At 43.2% G+C, this 17,393-nt stretch overlaps 2 protein-coding genes across 3 annotated transcripts in view; one reads left to right on the top strand and one right to left on the bottom strand.

The window, feature by feature from the left end:
- Positions 1 to 16,627, bottom strand: part of NCR1 (natural cytotoxicity triggering receptor 1) — a 42,978-nt gene extending 26,351 nt beyond the window's left edge. Inside the window, exons 1-7 of one of the 2 annotated variants that reach the window (XM_023736368.1) lie at positions 16,499 to 16,627; positions 16,380 to 16,415; positions 15,907 to 16,191; positions 13,035 to 13,313; positions 12,297 to 12,347; positions 11,267 to 11,320; positions 10,910 to 11,121 (exon numbers count right to left, since the gene is read on the bottom strand). In XM_023736368.1, coding sequence (XP_023592136.1) covers positions 10,913 to 11,121; positions 11,267 to 11,320; positions 12,297 to 12,347; positions 13,035 to 13,313; positions 15,907 to 16,191; positions 16,380 to 16,415; positions 16,499 to 16,532 — 948 coding nt within the window. In that variant the 5' untranslated portion in view covers positions 16,533 to 16,627 and the 3' untranslated portion in view covers positions 10,910 to 10,912. The remainder of the gene's footprint in view (positions 1 to 10,909; positions 11,122 to 11,266; positions 11,321 to 12,296; positions 12,348 to 13,034; positions 13,314 to 15,906; positions 16,192 to 16,379; positions 16,416 to 16,498) is intronic. The other variant, XM_023736369.1, reaches the window with a different exon arrangement.
- LOC101359994 (NACHT, LRR and PYD domains-containing protein 7) overlaps positions 1 to 17,026 on the top strand; it is a 31,944-nt gene extending 14,918 nt beyond the window's left edge. Inside the window, exons 6-8 of the mRNA XM_023736367.1 lie at positions 232 to 402; positions 2,831 to 3,001; positions 16,798 to 17,026. Coding sequence (XP_023592135.1) covers positions 232 to 402; positions 2,831 to 3,001; positions 16,798 to 16,816 — 361 coding nt within the window. The 3' untranslated portion in view covers positions 16,817 to 17,026. The remainder of the gene's footprint in view (positions 1 to 231; positions 403 to 2,830; positions 3,002 to 16,797) is intronic.
- The last annotated feature ends 367 nt before the right edge of the window (positions 17,027 to 17,393 follow it).

Genomic DNA, 17,393 nt, shown 5'->3' with positions numbered 1-17,393 from the left:
CACATGGACCCTCCTACTGATGGAAACCCCTAGACCATTTTTGGTATAGGTGTATGGCCCAGGCATCTTGTTCTTCTTCCTCTTCCTTCATGGTTGTGATCACTAGCACAGAGAGGGGAGGGGAGTTACAAGAAGGGCTGTAGCTGAGGACTCTAGCATTTGGAGGCAGCCAAGAAGGTTGGACTTTGGAAGTGTTCCCACCATCTTACCATTTGTGTGATGCTTCTGCAGGTTGGAAAATTGTCATCTTACAGAAGCCAGTTGCAAGGATCTCTCTTCTGCTTTAATCATCAACCAGAAGCTGACACATCTGTCATTGGCAAAGAATGAGCTTGGGGATGGTGGGGTGCGGCTTCTGTGTGAGGGCTTGAGCTACCCCGACTGTAAACTCCAGACCCTGGTGTAAGTGTCCACTGCTGCCTTAATGTATGTGTTTCTGTGTATGTATATATAGGTGTATGTACACCCTGGATTCAACTAGAACAGATATGAGAGCACTTAATAATTTTTCTAAATAGCCCAAGTTGAACGTAATTGGTAATAACCTGGGTGAGAATTAGAGGAAGAATGGATAGAACCAAGGAAAGATGTTAACCTCTGCATGTCCTTCAGTACAGGTTTAACCTTCTGACTCTTTCCTTCTATGGGGATTTGGGGTAGGTGATTGGTTTTCAGGTCTGATGTTTTGTATATGTTCTTTAAAGTTCATATAACATAATTCTTCTGCAGTTGTGACTGGATTGAGTTATATTGTTGTTATTGTTAGGTGCCGTCAAGTCAGTTCCAACTCGTGACCCCATATGAAAAAGTAGAACTCCTCCATAGGATTTTCTTGGCAGTAATCTTCACGGAAGCAGATTGCCAGGTCTTTTCTCCTGCAGTGCTGGTGGTTGGATTCAAAATAGCAGCCTTTCTGTTAGGTTTTGAGCACGAACCACTTTCACCATCCAGGGACCTGACTTAGCTGGTATGGGTTGGAAAATATTTTTCTGTAAAGGGCTGGATAGTAAATATTTGAGGCTTTGTGGATCATGTGGTTTCTGTTTCTGTTACTCAACTCTGTTATTGTGTGAACGTCTAAAGAAATGAGCTTGGCTTGGTTCCAATAAGACTTTATTTACAAAAACAGGTAGGGGACCATATTTAGCCCATGGGCTATAGTTTGCCGACCCTTGTTATATGGGAACAAGCCCAGCACGAAATTTCTATTCACATTGGAATCATAGTTAGGACAACATTCAAGAGATTGCATAGGATTGGATACTTGTTCCTGTTCAGAAATTCTATCTAGTTTTGACTTTTTTGGAGCTCTTGCTCTCATAAAACTAACACCTGCTGGTTAACTATGGCTTCTAGCTAGTTCTAGAAACGCCTAATCCTTCAAACCCAGAAATCCAATCCCAAGTATCCATCACTGTGCCCCCCCCATGTGCTTTATTATATAAATATGTGTCTACAATCGTACAGGTGCATAAACGTGTGCGTGCGCACACATACACAAACATATACACATAATATGGAGCCTGGTGGTGTAGTGGTTAAGAGTTCAGGCTGCTGACCAAAAGGTCGGTGGTTCAAATCCACCAGCCACTCCTTGGAATCCCTATGGGGCAGTTCTACCCTGTCCTATAGGGTTCCTGTGAGTCAGAATCGACTCAATGGCACACAACAACAAATGACATACACGTATATGCCCTGAAGCCTTCTTTAAACCAAATAACAGTCTAACTTAACTGATAAAAAATGTCTGCCCTGAGCTTTGTGCCATTTTCAGAAACTTACTATATGAGATGAAATTGTTAACAGCAACTTGATAGGTTGGATAGGAAGCTTAGGAGGAAATGAGTTTATAACAATAGAGGAAGAACAATTTGGAAAAGGAGTATAAGAATGGCTGCACAACTTGAAAAATGTTATCAGTGTCGCTGTGTTATACACACAGAAATAGTTGTATTGGTGTATTTTTTAAAAAATATTTTCAGTGAAGGTTTACACTGCTCATTCAACTATTTCTACACAGATTGTTCAGTGACATTGGTTACATTCTTCACAATGTGTCAACGTTCTTATTATTTCCATTCTGGTTTCCATTAATCTAGTTTCCTTTCTCCCTTACCTTCTTATTTTATTTTAAAATAATTGTTGACTGTTTGGTCTTAGTTGATTTTTTTTTTTTTTTTTTTTTAAAGCAGCACAGTACTCACTGTGATATTCTTTGTGAGCCAATCTGTTATTTAGCTAAAAGGAAACCTCAGGGGCTGGTTTAAAGAGTGTCTCAGGGCGATAGTGTCAGGGAGTCCTCTAGTCCCAACCGGTCCAATAAGTCTGAACTTTGATTCTATCAGGATGCATCTATTGTGTCCCTGATAGTAACAGTTGGTAGTGGTAGCCAGGCACCATCTAGTTCTTCTGGTCTCAGGGTGGATGAGGCTGTGGTTCTTCTAGACTATTAGTTTCGTACTGTAGACAAGTTTCTTGAGTCTTTGGTTTCCTTCTTTCTCTTTTGCTCTGGATGAGTAGACACCAGTAGTTGTATCTTAGATGGCTGCGTGCCAAGTTTTTAAGACCCCAGACACTACTCAGAATTGGTGTATGTTTTGCTGTGTATGTTTTCAACAATAAACAAAAGTAAGAACACTTGCTTCCAGATCCAGTGATCAGGAAGCAATTGTGCTGCCCAGCTCAATATGTAGTGAGCTCCAGATTGAACACTACTCTGGGAAATACAATGCCTCCATCAACAGAATGAGGAGCTCTGCATTGCTTCTTTCTTCATGTCTCAGTCAAATGCTCCATGAATGAGTGGGCTTCTCTACTTTTTCCTCAACAGGCTCTGGGGCTGTTCCATCACAACTCTCTGTTGTCAAGATCTTGCCTCAGCTCTCATCAACAATAACAGCCTGGAAAGTCTGGACCTGGGCCAGAATATCTTGGGACAGAGTGGAGTTACACTGCTCTTTGAAGCTTTAAAACAAAAGAATGGCTTCTTACAGAAACTCAGGTATGGCCTTTCTGTTTCACCTGGTGAATTTCACATCACAAGAGTAGTTTGTGGGATTGAGGGAAGCACACTTGACAGGAATCAATGTAAGGGATCTGTCAATAGCATCCTTCTAGTGTAAAACCAAACCAGTTGCCATTGAGTCGATTCCAACTCACGGTGACCCCGTGTGTGCCAGAGTATCCACAGGGTTTTCAGTGGCTGATTTTCAGAAGCAGATCACCAGTCGGGTTCTTCTGAGGCACTACTAGGTGAACTTGAACCTTTTGGCTAGTAGCTTAGAACGTTAATAGTTTGCACCACCCAGGGACTCTACCATTTTAGTTCCACTGAATATCAGTGACTAGCTGATATCTAACTAAATTTCCCGAAGAGATTAGCTGGTTTACCAAAAACCCATTGCCGTCAATTCAATTCTGAATCAAAGTGACAGAGCAGAACTGCCCCATAGGGTTTCCAAGGCTGTAAATCTTTATGGAAGCAGACTGCCACATCTCTCCCACAGAGCGACTGGTGGGTTCGAACCACTGACCTTTTGGTTAGCAGTCGAGTGCTTTAACCACTGCACCACCAGGGCTCCTTTAGCTGGTTTAGAGGCACTATGTACTTGTCATGCATATATCCCTCACCTCTAGCTGGTAGCAGCTATGGCCTAAGTCAGGGTGTACAGAGAAATTGCTGGTAGGAAAGGTAGACATTTGAAGAGTTATACCGTAGATAACCAGGGTTAGAACTTGCACCAGATACCATGTGATAATCGTTGAAATAGCTGAAGTCACCGCAGATCCATTACGTTGTTCTGTCTGACATTATTCTGATATATATTTTTAAATTATGTTTATATGTTGTTGTCAGTTGCTGTCGAGTTGACTCCCAACTCATTGTGACCCCATGTGTACAGAGTAGAACTGCTCCCTCGGGTTTTCAAGGCTGTGACCTTTGGGAAGTAGATTGCCAGGGATGTCTTCTGAGGTGCCTCTGGGTGGGTTTGAACTGCTGACCTTTCAGTTAGCAGCTGAGCGCTTAACTACTACATCACCAGGGCTCCTTCAGGGACTCCTATAGTTCTCTATTTTGTGGGTCCAAATTGTCTAAAAAAAAGTTTCTTGCTATGAGTGCCTTGATGCAGGAGATTTTCAGGCATTTTGGTTCTTTAGAATGAATCACTTAGAACAGGAAAACAAGGTGACCAGGAAACACTCATTTTCTCTGATCCCCAGGTTGACAATAGATGAGTCTAATGTGGAAATTCAGAAGCTGTTGGAGGAGGTGAAAGAAAGCAACCCACAACTGACAATTGAATGCAGTGATGCCAGGACAAACGAGCCCTCAAGTTGTGATTTTCTTTTCTGAAAGCCCTGCGTCATTCTCTACTAGTTGCATGTCTGGAAGGGGGAATATGATCTCTTTATAAGACAGAATCAAATGTTAATTACACTCTAAAATGTAGACTTTAGTGTTAGTTTTCTCTCTCGTTCTGATTTATAGCAAATTCTGTACAAATCATGGACCCATTTCATATCAAAGTGTTATCTCACATAGGATGTGAAGGATAATAAAATGAATGTTAAAGCACTTTGTTTGAAGGTACATTTATTCATATGCCCTCTGCCCAACAGCTAATGTAGAATAAACTTTATTCTTAGTGCACTTAGTCTAGGAAAACGTATTACTGAGAAGCCCAAGTTCTTAGGTGCTGTTCAGTGGATTCTGACTCATAAGGACCCTATGTGTTACAGAGTAGAACTGCCCCATAGGGTTTTCTTGGCTGTAATCTTTATGGAAGCAGATCACCAGTTCTTTCCCCGCAGAGCCACTGGGTGGTTTCAAACTATCAACCTTTGGGTTAGCAGCTGAGCACTTAACCGTTGTACCACCAGGACTTTTTCCATCAGTGATCAGAGCATCAAAACATAAGTACAGGTATAGAGAAGAGGGCAGAGCAACTGTGAATAGGGTTAGAATTTTTCTAAATTAGAGGAACAGTTTTGGTGGTAGGAAGACAATGTGTTTAGGTTGTGGCATGCAGTGAATTACTTATGGTTCTTCTAGCCATAGTCTTTAGAATTCCCACCAAGTGACTGGGTAGGACTATGCAGATAAGGTGATTTTGGCCCACCAAGGGGATTGGATAGCTTGCTAATAATGTAAAGAAGGTGCATGACAGCCTTGTGAGGGTAGGACCAGGCAAATAAAGTATGTGGAACCCTAACGAGGGGATTGGTCAGTTTTGCCATCCCGCTAGGCTTAAATGGAGACAGGGAGAGAGAGAGAAAGAAGAGCTGCTGTAACATGGAAGCCAGGCAGCAGAACCAGGAGAGAGAGGGAGAGGTATAATACGAGAGATGATGAGAAGCAGTGGCAGACAAACAGCAGTAGCAGCAAAGGTAGCAGAACCAGGAGACTGGTGTGAAATGGCTGCAGTTGGGGCTTGCTGCCCCAAGGAGCTAGTTGTAATACTAGCCCGAGAAGGCCCCCAGCAGGGCCAGGCAGTAAAGGACAAGAAAAAGCTGTCCTGATCAAGAAATTTCATCCTGAGTTATTCCTGTTACTTCCAACTTGATCCTATCCTGAGTTGTACCCTGTTGCTTCCCTAATAAACCACTTAACTGTAAGTATGCTTCATGAGTTCTGTGAGACGTTGCAGCAAATTCCCGAACCCAAAGATGGGAGGGAGAGTACTGAGGGGAGTAGGGTGCCTCTGGACTCTTGGTGGAGTTAGTTTTGCTGACCCACAGAGCTACAGCTGAGCACCTTTGGGCCAAGGCTTCTTGACAGAGTGGGGCGCTTCTGGGCACTTATCGGCAGAGCTAAAAGAGCTTTGTAATGCTTGCCTGAGTAGGGCAGAGGCCAAGTGGCCAGAGAGGCATATCTGTGGGCATGGCTGAAAAGAGGCTGTCCTGATCAAAGAACTGTATCCTGAACATTCCTAAACCTGAATTGTAACCTATTACTTTCTAATAAGTCCCATAATCGTGAGTGTTGTCTGAGTTCTGCATGACCATTGCAATGAATTATCAAACTCAGCAGAGAAGTAGAGCGTGCCTTGGGAGGGACAGGTGGTGTCAGAATCAGTAAAAAGGGCTGTAGAGACAAGTTATGTCTGACCTCTGCCTTGTAGGAATCAGCATTGGGCTGTTGATCTTGATTCTCTTTCCCCCTTGTGAAGTTAGAGGAGGTCACACGCCTCTACCATGTCATTTTTACATTCCACCTCATAGGAACCAGCTTTATGCTGATCCTTATAGAAGAAATACCCATTTAGGTTGGTTGGAAGAGGCTGGTAAAAACAACCTGGGGTTCTGGAGAAAATTGTGGCTCAGAGAAAAAGATTTGAGTCTGAACCTTAGAAAGACTGAAATCATAGAATTGGATGAGGTCAACCCAGTGAATGGTGGATCTACTATAGAACCCTAAAGAGAACTGTTGGAGAGCTGGGCCATAAAAGAGGAAACTTAAAACATATTGTGTATTGCCCTGAGATAATCTTTGAACCTTAAACCAAACATATCCCCTCAAGTCTTCTTTAAAGCAAACAGTCAGTATAAAAATGGTATGGTGGCGTCAGACCTCCTCGTCTAACTTCACAAGGGGAAGGAGAGAGAATCAAGATCAATATAAGCCCATGACTAATTCCTTTGGGGTGGAGGTCAAACATACCTCCACCCTTCAGCCTTTTTACAAATTCTGACAGCAGCCATCCCTACCACGGCACTGTACTTCTCTGCTGGGTTTGATAATTCCTTGCAATGGCCACACAGAACTCACAGACAATACAATTATGGGGTTTATTAGAGAAGTAACAAATTACATTCAGGATCACGAACAACTCAGGATACAGTTCTTTGATCAGGATAGCTTCTTCTCAGCCATGCCCCCAGGCAGGCCTCTCTCTGGCCCTCAGCCCTTTAGCCCCTCAGCCCCTTGGCCCCTGCCTTGCTTGGGCAGGTATTACAAAGGGCTTTTTAGTTCCACGAATAAGTGCCCGGAGGCACTACACTCAGCTAGTGAGCCTTGGCCCGAAGACCAGCTCTTTAGCTCTGTGAGTTGGCACTCCAACTGTAGCCGCCTTGCTCCGTGGGCTGGGAAGCCCATTGTGCCATCTTGTGGTGGTCTCCTGGTTCTGCTGCCACTTCTCATTGTCTCTTCACTGTCTCCAGTGTTACAGCTCTCTCTTTCTGTTTCCTGGGTCTAGGAGGTTCTCAATGCAGAGACCCTGAGTCCAAAGGATATGCTCTGCTCTTGTCTCTTCTTTGTGGTAGTGAGGACCCCTCTCTGTCCTGGGATTTTCTGTCTTTTAAGCCTAGCTGTATGGCAAAACTGACCAATCCCATCATTAGGGTTTCATACACCTTATTTCCATGGTCCCACCCCTGCAAAGATTCCATGCACCTTATGTGCATTGTTAGCAAGCTGTCCAATCCCCTTGATGGGCCATAAACACCTCATTTGCATAGTCCCACCCAATCATTGTGGGAGTTACAAGACCATGCACATCTAAAAACGCCATACTAAGTAATTCACTGCACAGCAGTTAGTTTATTTAGTAAAGGATGTTTGCCTTGACCATCTTATTCTTTTGAAGAACTAACTATATGGCATCAGATTGATAACAGCAACTTGAAATGTCAGATAAGACGCTTAGGGGGCAGTGAGTTTATGTTAATGGAGGAACAATTCAGAAAAGGAGGATGAGAATGGCTGTACAACTTGAATGTAATCAATGTCCCTTAATTGTACATGTAAAAATTGTTGAATTGTTGTATGTGTTGCTGTGTATACTTTCAACAACAATAAAACAACAGCAACAACATATTGTATGATTCCATTTCTATGAAAAATCCAGAATAGCTAAATCAGGCCTGACTTAGCCACATGCCCCTCAAGCTGCACCATCTGCATATCTCACATGGTGTCTCTAACCATCCTTCTCCTGCTGTCCCAGGCTCTATTGTAGGCACTAGACATACAGACAATAGATTGGGTTCCTCTCTGAATAAATTTACAGCATGAATGATATAGGAATGAATAAACAAAATGTATTATATCCATACAATGTAATGTTCCATTCTTCCACAACGAGGAATGAAATCCTGATACATGCTACAACATGCTGAGTGAGAGAAGACAGACACAAAAGGTCACTGTTATGGATTGAATTGTGATCCCCCCAAAATATGTGTTGGAATCCTAACCCCTATGCCTGGGGATGTAATTCCATCTGGGAATAGGTTTTCTTTGTTATGTTAATGCGGCCATATCAGTGTAGGGTATGTTTTAAACCAACCACTTTTGAGATATTAAAAGGAACAGATTAGGTACAGGAGCAAGCAAGCACAAATGGGGAAAGATTGATGCCCCGTGGAGATCACAAAGAAATTGAGGAAGAGAAGCTGAAAGGATTTTCCCCCAAAGCAGACAGACTTCCCTTAGAGCTGGCACCCTGAATTTGAACTTTTAGCCTTCTCAATGTGAGTAAATAAATTTTTGTTCATTAAAGCCACCCACTTGTGGTATTTGTTACAGCAGCACTAGATAACTGAAACAGTCACATACTTTATGATTCCATTTATATGAAACATCCAGAATAGGTAAATACATACAGACAGAACACAGATTGGCGGTTTCCAGGGACTAGGGAGAGAAAGGAAATGGGGAGTAACCGTTTAAGGGGTATAGTGCTTTCTTTTGAGGTGATGGAAATGCTTGGGAACTAGCTAGAGCTGTGGTTTGTGCTAAATCCACAGTGAATGTACTAAATTCACAAAACCATTCACTTTAAAATGGTTCATTTTAGATTGTATGAATTTCATCTCAATAAAAAAATACTTGATGGTGCAAGAAGTATCAGAAAAATGAGTCGGGAGGTGTTGAGGAAGTCAGTGAAGTGGCTATTTCTAGGAGGATGTGGTCAAGTGTCGAATACAAGTGGCAGATGAACAATGATAAGGGCTTAGATGTGTCCACTGCATGTTCCAGGAAGCTCATCAGTGTTTGCGACAGCAGAAGTGTCAGAAGAAGTGTGGAGAGACAAACTAGTTTCCAGTGTGTTGAGGATGGAAAGTTGGAGGTTGTCAGTGTGGGTAATTTTCCAGGGAAATTGGTCCCCAGCTCTGTGGACCAGTAAGGAGAGTTTTTGTTGTGTCGTTGGGTAAATTCTGACTCATAGTGACCCCATGTGACAGTATAGTATTGTCCCATAAGGTTTTCTAGGCTGTAATCTTTATGGGCGCAGATCTCCAGTTCTTTCTCCAGTGGAGCCGCTGGGTGGGTTTGAACTGCCAACCTTTTGGTTAGCAACCAAGTGCTTAACCATTGCATCACCAGGGCTCCGCAAGGGTAGAGGGATGGACATCCTTCCATATGATTGTGCCCATTTTCTGAAGCTTTAGCTCCTGTTTTTAACTCGGAGTTGGAGAACTTAGGTCCCATTGGTAGTGGTGGTGGGGAAGATACTTGTGGATCACTGATAATGCCTAGGATGACATCATGTCTTCATAACGCTGCTAAGAAGGAGGTATTTCCCCCTTCTTTTGGCAAATAGAAGACGTGATGAGTAATTTTATGTGTCAAGCCTGCTGGGCTATGGTGCCCAGTTGTTTGGTCAAACACTAGTCTAGATGTTGCTGTGAAGGTATCTTGTAGATGTGATTACCTTACCATCTACAGTCAATTGACTTTAAGTAAAGGGGATGACCCGTGATAATCTGAGTGGGCACAATTCAATCATTTGAAGGCCTTAAGAGCAAAATCAGATTTCCTGGAAAAGGATTCTCCCTCAAGACTGTAACAGAAATCCTGCCTGAGTTTCCAGCCTGCCACCTACCCTATGGATTGTGGACTCAACACTGCAACAACTTTTACCTGAATTTCCAGCCTGTCGCCTGCTCAATGGGTTTCAGACTTGCCAGCCCCACAATCATGTGAGCAAATTCCTTAAAATAAATCCCTTTAAATATATACATACATGTTGTTGTTAGGTGCCGTTGAGCAGGTTATGACTCATAGCGGACCTATGTACAACAGAACGAAACACTGCCTGTTCTGCACCATGCTCACAGTCATTGCTATGTTTGAGCCCATTGTTGCAGCCACTATGTCAATCCATCTCTTTGAGGGTCTTTCTCTTTTTTGCTGACCCTCTACTTTACAACAAATATAAGAATACAAATTATATAAACATGAGAACCAAAACCACAAATCCATTGCCATTGAGTCAATTCCAACTCATAGTGACCCCACAGGACAGAGTAGAACTGCCCCATAGGGTTTCCAAGGAGTGGCTGGTGGATTCGAACTGCTGACCTTTTGGTTAGCAGCCTGACTTGTGCTACCAGTACTCCTATATGAACATAAATTTATATAAATACAAATCTGTATATCTACCTACCTACCTACCTGCCTATCTACATAAATCCAGTACCAGATGCCATCTCATGGCGACCACATGTCTATCACAGTAGAACTGTGCTCCATAGGGTTTTTAATGGCTGATATTTTGGAAGTAGACTGTCAGGCATTTTTTCTGAGACATCTCTGGGTGGACTCGAACATCCAACCCTTCAGTTAGCAGCTGAGCACATTAACCATGTACACTATCTAGGGAATCCTCAAGAATAACAGAGGTACCAATTTTTAATTCGCCATCTAGCCATCTAGAGTAAAGACTACCTTTCCAAACCTACCTTGCTTCTAGATGAGGCAAACTATTACCAGACTACTGAGAAATAAATGAAAATATTGTGTGTTTCCAAGAAACCTTTATAACAAACAATTGGTCAATCTTTATCCCTCCTTTCATCCCTCCCTCTATACAGTTGTCCCATGTTTCCTGCAATGTCTCTCTGCTTCATGGGTCCAACAAAGAGTTCACACAGCCCAAGCTCAAAGATCAGCTTTCAGCTCTACCTGTTAGCACTGCATCTCTTGGTCATTTGTTGAGGGGTCTTTGTGCTCTGAACCTTCTCCTGCATTCCCACTTGAAGCCCTGATGGCTCTCTCTTGAGTCCGTTTCCTGCTAAGCCAATCCATAACCAGTAGTCCTGCTATGGACACCAGGATAAGGACAGCCATGCCAATCCGAAAGAGATTCTGGGCAGTGTGATCCCAGAAAGTAAGCTCTGAGGTCAGAAGAACAGAGTGATCACTGATGGGAACATACATGCATACATACATCATCTCACACATCTCTTTCCTCCTCTCCTTCGCAAATCATGCTTCTTGCCCAGCTCCTCTCTTTAGAGACAAAAGTCCATGCTTTCTTACCCTTCTGGAATCCTGTCTTTGTGGTTGAAGGGTAGACGTCCCAAGAATCTTCTCCTGATAATCAGGAAAATGAAGAAGTGAAGAAAAGAAGATGTTATTGAACTCCTCCATCTCAGCCTCTCCTTCCGTTGGATATACTCCCTGACATTCTATAGCTTTTCAAGATCCCCATCCCACATTTTGGGTCCTAGTGGCTTCATCTGGCAGGTAGGGTAAAAGAGTCAAAAGACAGACAAGCCCAAGGAAGAAATGAGTTCTAGAACTAATACATTGTGTGTCTTCATGCAAGTCATCTCTCTTATCCAAGTCTCATTTTCTTTATTAAATCAATATAATTTCTTCGTTCTCACACACACTATAATTCAAAGTCTTACCATTTTTTCAAGGTCCTAAATGAGCTACTACCTGACCCCCATCCCACCATCCATCATGAGCTACTACCCCACCCCTATCACCACCCCTATCACCACCATCACCATTATCTGGAAACGATGTCAGATCACCTCTCTGATGTCATTTCCAACCCCCTCCTCCTCCTTGCTGTTATTTTATCACACTAAGTATCTTCCGGCCTTAGGACATTTGCAGTGGACATTCACACTCTTTCTGGAACCCTCTTTCTTCAAATAGGCACAGGACAAACTCCCTTAACTTCTTCAAATATTTGTTCAGATGTCTCCTTCTCTGTGAAGCCAATCTTGACAAGCCTACTTAATATGGTTACCTGTCATCCCCCTCAAAGTGGCACTCCCAATCACTTTTAGCTGCTCTGCTTTGCTTTTCCCATATTATCATCTTGTATGTGCTCTATAATTAATTTGGTTATCCTGACTTTGACTCATGATCTGTCTCCTCTTGCTAGAATATAAGCAGTATGGATACAAGAATATTTGTGTGTTTGGTTGACTTATAAAACTGTAGTGCCTGGAACACACTGGGAACTCAATGGATGTGTTGAATGAATACTGTGTTTGTAGAGTTTTGGGAGGCTGTAACTCCTCCCCTGAGCTTAGAAGCATCAGTTACTCACCATCATAAGAGTTGGGCTCTGTAGGTGCAAAACTGGTGTCTCCAATAGATCCTGGCAATGGTGACAAGAAAAAAGAGTAACCAATTTGGGTTTCTTCTGGTCTACTCATCTATTGCCATCTCTGGGTGGTACTAATGGTTAATATGCTCAGCTACTAACCAAATGGTTGAACGTTTGAGTCCACCCATAGGTGCCTTGGGTGAAAGTCTTGGAAAGCTACTTTTGAAAAATCAACCATCGAAAACCCAGACTAGAGCACAGTTCTACTCTGACACACATGGGGTTGCCATGAGTTGGGGTCGACTCAACAGCTACTGGTTTGGAGTCCCTAATAGTGCAAACAATTAACACACTTGGCTGCTAACCTAAAGGTTGAAGGTTTGCGTCCTCCCACAGGCACCTCAGAAGAAGGTTCTGGTGATCTGCTTTGAAAAATTCAGCTATTAGAACCATATGGAACACAATTCTACTCTGACACACATGGGGTCACCACGAGTTGCAATCTACTCCACGGCATCTGGTTTAGCTACCTATTACCTATACCCTTCCCCTTCTGTCCTTCTGGCACTCTTCCTCACGAATGACCAACTAGCCCCTAGGAAGTGGATGTTGTGAGGGCATTGGTGGGAGGTACCTCTTAACCCGTCATCATCTTCTCACCTGTCCTGTTCCCCATCATTAGCAGGGGTTCACTTAGGGCTCCAGGGAGGACATGGCAAAAATTGGGGGTTTTCTCACCTGTGACCAGGAGTTTCACAGGCTCACTGGGCAAAGACCATGCAAAGTCATTATAAGAGCCAAAGCATCTGTAAGTCCCTCTGTGGGCTGGTGTCATAGGGCCCATGAAGAAGTCTGCCTGATTTTTCCCATATCTTTGCTGTGGGCGGCTGGATCTTCCCTCCTTGAGCAGAAAGAATGTGTTTGTTGCAGTCTCCAAATGACAGTGGAAGGTCACATTCTCTCCTGAGACCACCTCAGGCCCAGGCTGCACTGAGAGGGTAGGTATGTCATACATTCCTGTGAGACAAAGTGACTGGTAGGTAAAGAGCATCTTTATTTTGCCTCCTACATTTCTGTTATGTATTGAATCCACCACCCGCCAACATATCTGTTGGAATCCTAACACTATACCTGTGGATGTAATCTCATTTAAGAACAGGGTTTCCTTGTTATGTTAATGAGGCCATATCAGTGTAGGGTGTGTCTTAAACCAATTGCTATGAGTTGGAATCGACTTGATGGTAATTTTTTTTTAATACACAATCATACACCATTGCAACAATTTCTACATGTACAACTCAGTGACATTGATTACATTCTTCAAGTTGTGCAAACGTTCTCACCATTCTTCTAATTGTTGCATCACCATTGACTTAGACTCCACTGCCCTCTGAGCTTATTTAATCTTTTGAGTTGCTGTTGTCAATTTGATCTCATATAGATAATTCTTTAAAAGAGCACAATACTCAAGGTAGATATACTTTATTTATTAAGATAAACTATTTTTTTGGATCAAAGAAGACTTCAGGGGATAGTTTTTTAAGCCAATCACTTTTGAGATATAAAAGGAGCAGATTATACACACAAGCAAGCAAGCGCAGATAGGGGAAGATAGATGCCATACCACATGAAGATCACCAAGGAACTGAGGACAAGAAGCTGAAAAAAAAGACAAGGAGCTTCCCCCAGCACTGACAGAGAGAAAGAGAGAGAGAGAGTCAGCCTACCTCTAGGGCTGGTGGCCTAAATTTGAACTTCTAGCCTCCTAAGCTGTGAGGAAATAAATTTCTGTTCATTAATACCACCCACTTGTGCTAATTCTGTTAGTGCAGCACTAAGAAACTAAGACAATCTCCCATCCCTCTTGTTCTTAAGACCAGGATATAACTTCCCAGAGTCTCTGTCCTTTCTATTTCCTAGATTACTTCTTTGTAATGGATGTACCTTCCCTGATCTCTCCTTCAAGACTAAAGCCCTCACTTCCCCAGCTTCCAGCAGTGCTACCTCTTGAGAGCTTACAACTGAATCTCTCCCTGGGAATTGCCCTACATCAGTGGTTCTCAGAGTTTGGTCCCTGGACCTGTTGTATCAGTATTATCTAGAAGCTTGTTAGAAATGCAATTTTTCAGGCTTCACCATAGACCCATTGTCTTAGCCTCCCAGTGCTGCTGTAACAGAAATACCACCAGTAGGTAGCTTTAAAGAATTGAAATTTATTTTCTCAGTTTAGGAGACTAGAAGTCTGAATTCAGGGCACCGGCTCGGGGGGAAGTTTCTTTTTGTCTGCTCTGGGGGAAAATCTTTGTCTCAGCTTCTCTAGCCCTGGCGTTCTTCAGTTCCTTGGTGATCTCCACGTGGCATCTAGTTTTCCCCCATTTGTTCTTGCTTCTCTCTGTGTCTAATCTGCTCTTTTTATATTTCAAGAGTCATCGGATTTCAGATACACTCTACACTGATAAAGGAGCCCTGCTTGGGCAGTGGTTAAGTGCTCAGCTGCTAACCAAAAGGTGGGCAGTTTGAACTCACCAGCCACTCTGTGGGAGAAAGATGTGCTAGTAAGCTTCCATAATTAAGGCCTTGGAAACCCTAGGGGGCCGTTCTACTCTGCCCAGCAGGGTTGCTATGAGTTGGAATTGACTTGATGGCAATGGGTTTGTTTGTTTGTTTTTTGGTGGGGGTGGGGGGAGAGGCTACACTGATATGGCCTCATTAACATAACAAAAAAGAACCCTGGTGACACAACAGTTATAGCCCTAGTGGGTTCTAACCCATGAGCTACTCTGCAGGAGAAAAGACCTGGCAATCTGCTCCCAATAAGATTACACCCTAGGCTGTGGTGCAGTTCTACTCTGTCCTATAGGGTTGCTATGAGTTGGAATCGACTTGACAGCACACAACAACAACAACATAACAAAGAAAACCCTATTCCCAGATGGGATTATATCCACAGGTGTAGGAGTTTAGTATTCCAACACATATTTTGAGGGAACACAATTCAATCCACAATAGCCAGTGAATCAGAAACTCAGGGGGAAGGGGCATCCATCTGTAGTTTGACAAGCCCTCCAGGTGATTCTGATGCTCTGTGAAGATTGAGAACTACTTCCCTGGGCTAAAGATGATCTGCCTTCCCTAGGAGTGGTCTTCATTCAATGACTGGTAGATGCTGAGCATATAAGGACCTAGAGCCTAGATTCTCATTTGGAGACAATTCTTAAAGCCCATCCCAGGTCTAGGGTTCCTGTTTGTTTGGTGATAACTTCGTTGAAACTGCATCATAGTTCAACTTCTCCTTCTGTCTAGTCTTGCTTCCCTCACCCATCACAGATGTTGTTTTTGAGGACACATCCAAGTTATACCCCTGCACACAAATATCCATCTCAAAGTGTTCCCTGGGAAACCTGACCTAAGACAAATTTGTATAGAGACAATGCTCTGAAGATCCTCCCAACACACACACACTTAGGAAGTGGTTCACCGCAAGACAAACTGTCTGAGTAGGGCTTGGAAGAGTTTAAAAAGGATTAATAAATGATCCTGACAGGATTTAGGCTAGGGAGATGTCTCCACAGCTAGCAAATGGGACAAGGAGTTCATTGTCTTCTCTTACCTGTTACCACCAAATCCAGGGGGTCACTTGGCTTTGACCAGAGCTCTCCACTCAGATAGATGCAGTTGTAACGCCCAGCAGTGTGTAATGTCATGGCTGGGATGGGGAACCTGACTTTGTTCATCAATCCATGTGATTTCTGTCTCTCCAAGGCAGAAAGTTGTCCCTTAAAAAGCAGGTGGTACTCAATAGCCTCATGAATTCCCTTGCACCAGATGGTCACTGGGTTTCCCTTGGGAATTATGGAATTGGGCTTAGCCCAAATGATGGGTTTCATGAGAGTATCTGAAAGGGAATCAGAGACTGGAGTTTCAGATGATCTCGCCAACCACCACCACCCTACTTTCCACCCAGCTGCTGGTCTCAAACGCTCCTAGCAATCCAGAGACCCTGCCCTCCCTCCCCAGCTGTTCTCAGGTGGAGACAGTCTGAACCCTGAATAGTGCTTCTGAGGCTTTGAAAGAAGGACTCACACTTCTGGGAGCTGATCATCTGGCTCAGACACAGCCCTGGAAGAGAGGGATAATGAGATAATTTGCCCTACCCTCACCCAGACGTCTGGATTTCATCTTCCTTTCATACAAGAACTCACCGAGGCAGAGCAGGGCAGTGAGTGTAGATGGCATAGCACAGATTCTGCCAGGTGATGTGGAGCAGCTGGTTGAGGACAAAGTCCAGCAGGCCAGGGAGACCCAGAGGATGTGGTGGATGAGGCCCAGCTCCAATCACCATGGAACTTTCAAACTGACTTTCTTACAAGAAGGTTCACAGCTCTCCCTCCACCCCTGACCACGGGGCCTGAGGGATAAAAGGGCATGGCATTTATGACACTTCTGACCACACCTGCGGTCTAACTGATTATTGTTTGCCTGGCCTGAAACTCATTTCTAGGTCAACTTTTACATTCTGAAATGTGAACATTATGTCCAGTGAAGGTATGGGGCGGTGTATAGAACAAAAACCTGAGAATCACTCAATGGAATCCTGGAGCTATAGAAGCTGGATGAACCTTCAAAACTATTGGCCAGAGGTAATCTTTAAATCTCAAACCCAAACTATCCACTAAACTCTTCTTTGAACCAAAAAATAGTTTATCTTAATAAGTAAAATATATCTGCTTTGAGCGTTGTGTTTTTCAAAGGAATTATCTATATGAGATCAAATTGACAACAGTAAGTCGAAAGTTAGATGAGAAGCTTAGGGGGCAGTGAATTTAAGTAAATGGTGGTGGAAGAATTTGGAGAAGGATGGTAAGAATGTTTGTACAACTTGAAGAATGTAATCAATGTCACTGAGTTGTACATGTAGAAATTGTTGTAATGTGTATGACCGTGTATATTTTCATACACACAAAATCCCTGAGAATCATAAAAAAATAAGCGTTTTGTGGTGCAATGAATTATTTGATATGGCCCTTCTAGTTATGTATGGTCTAGTGACTCCTAAAAAATGATTGGGTGGGACTATGCAAATAAGGTTCTTTTGGC

Source organism: Trichechus manatus, unplaced genomic scaffold (assembly GCF_000243295.1).
Source record: "Trichechus manatus latirostris isolate Lorelei unplaced genomic scaffold, TriManLat1.0 scaffold00087, whole genome shotgun sequence".
NCBI classification, from domain to species: domain Eukaryota; kingdom Metazoa; phylum Chordata; class Mammalia; order Sirenia; family Trichechidae; genus Trichechus; species Trichechus manatus.
Note: the sequence above shows the minus strand (reverse complement) of the source record. Positions and strands in the feature narration are given on the sequence as shown.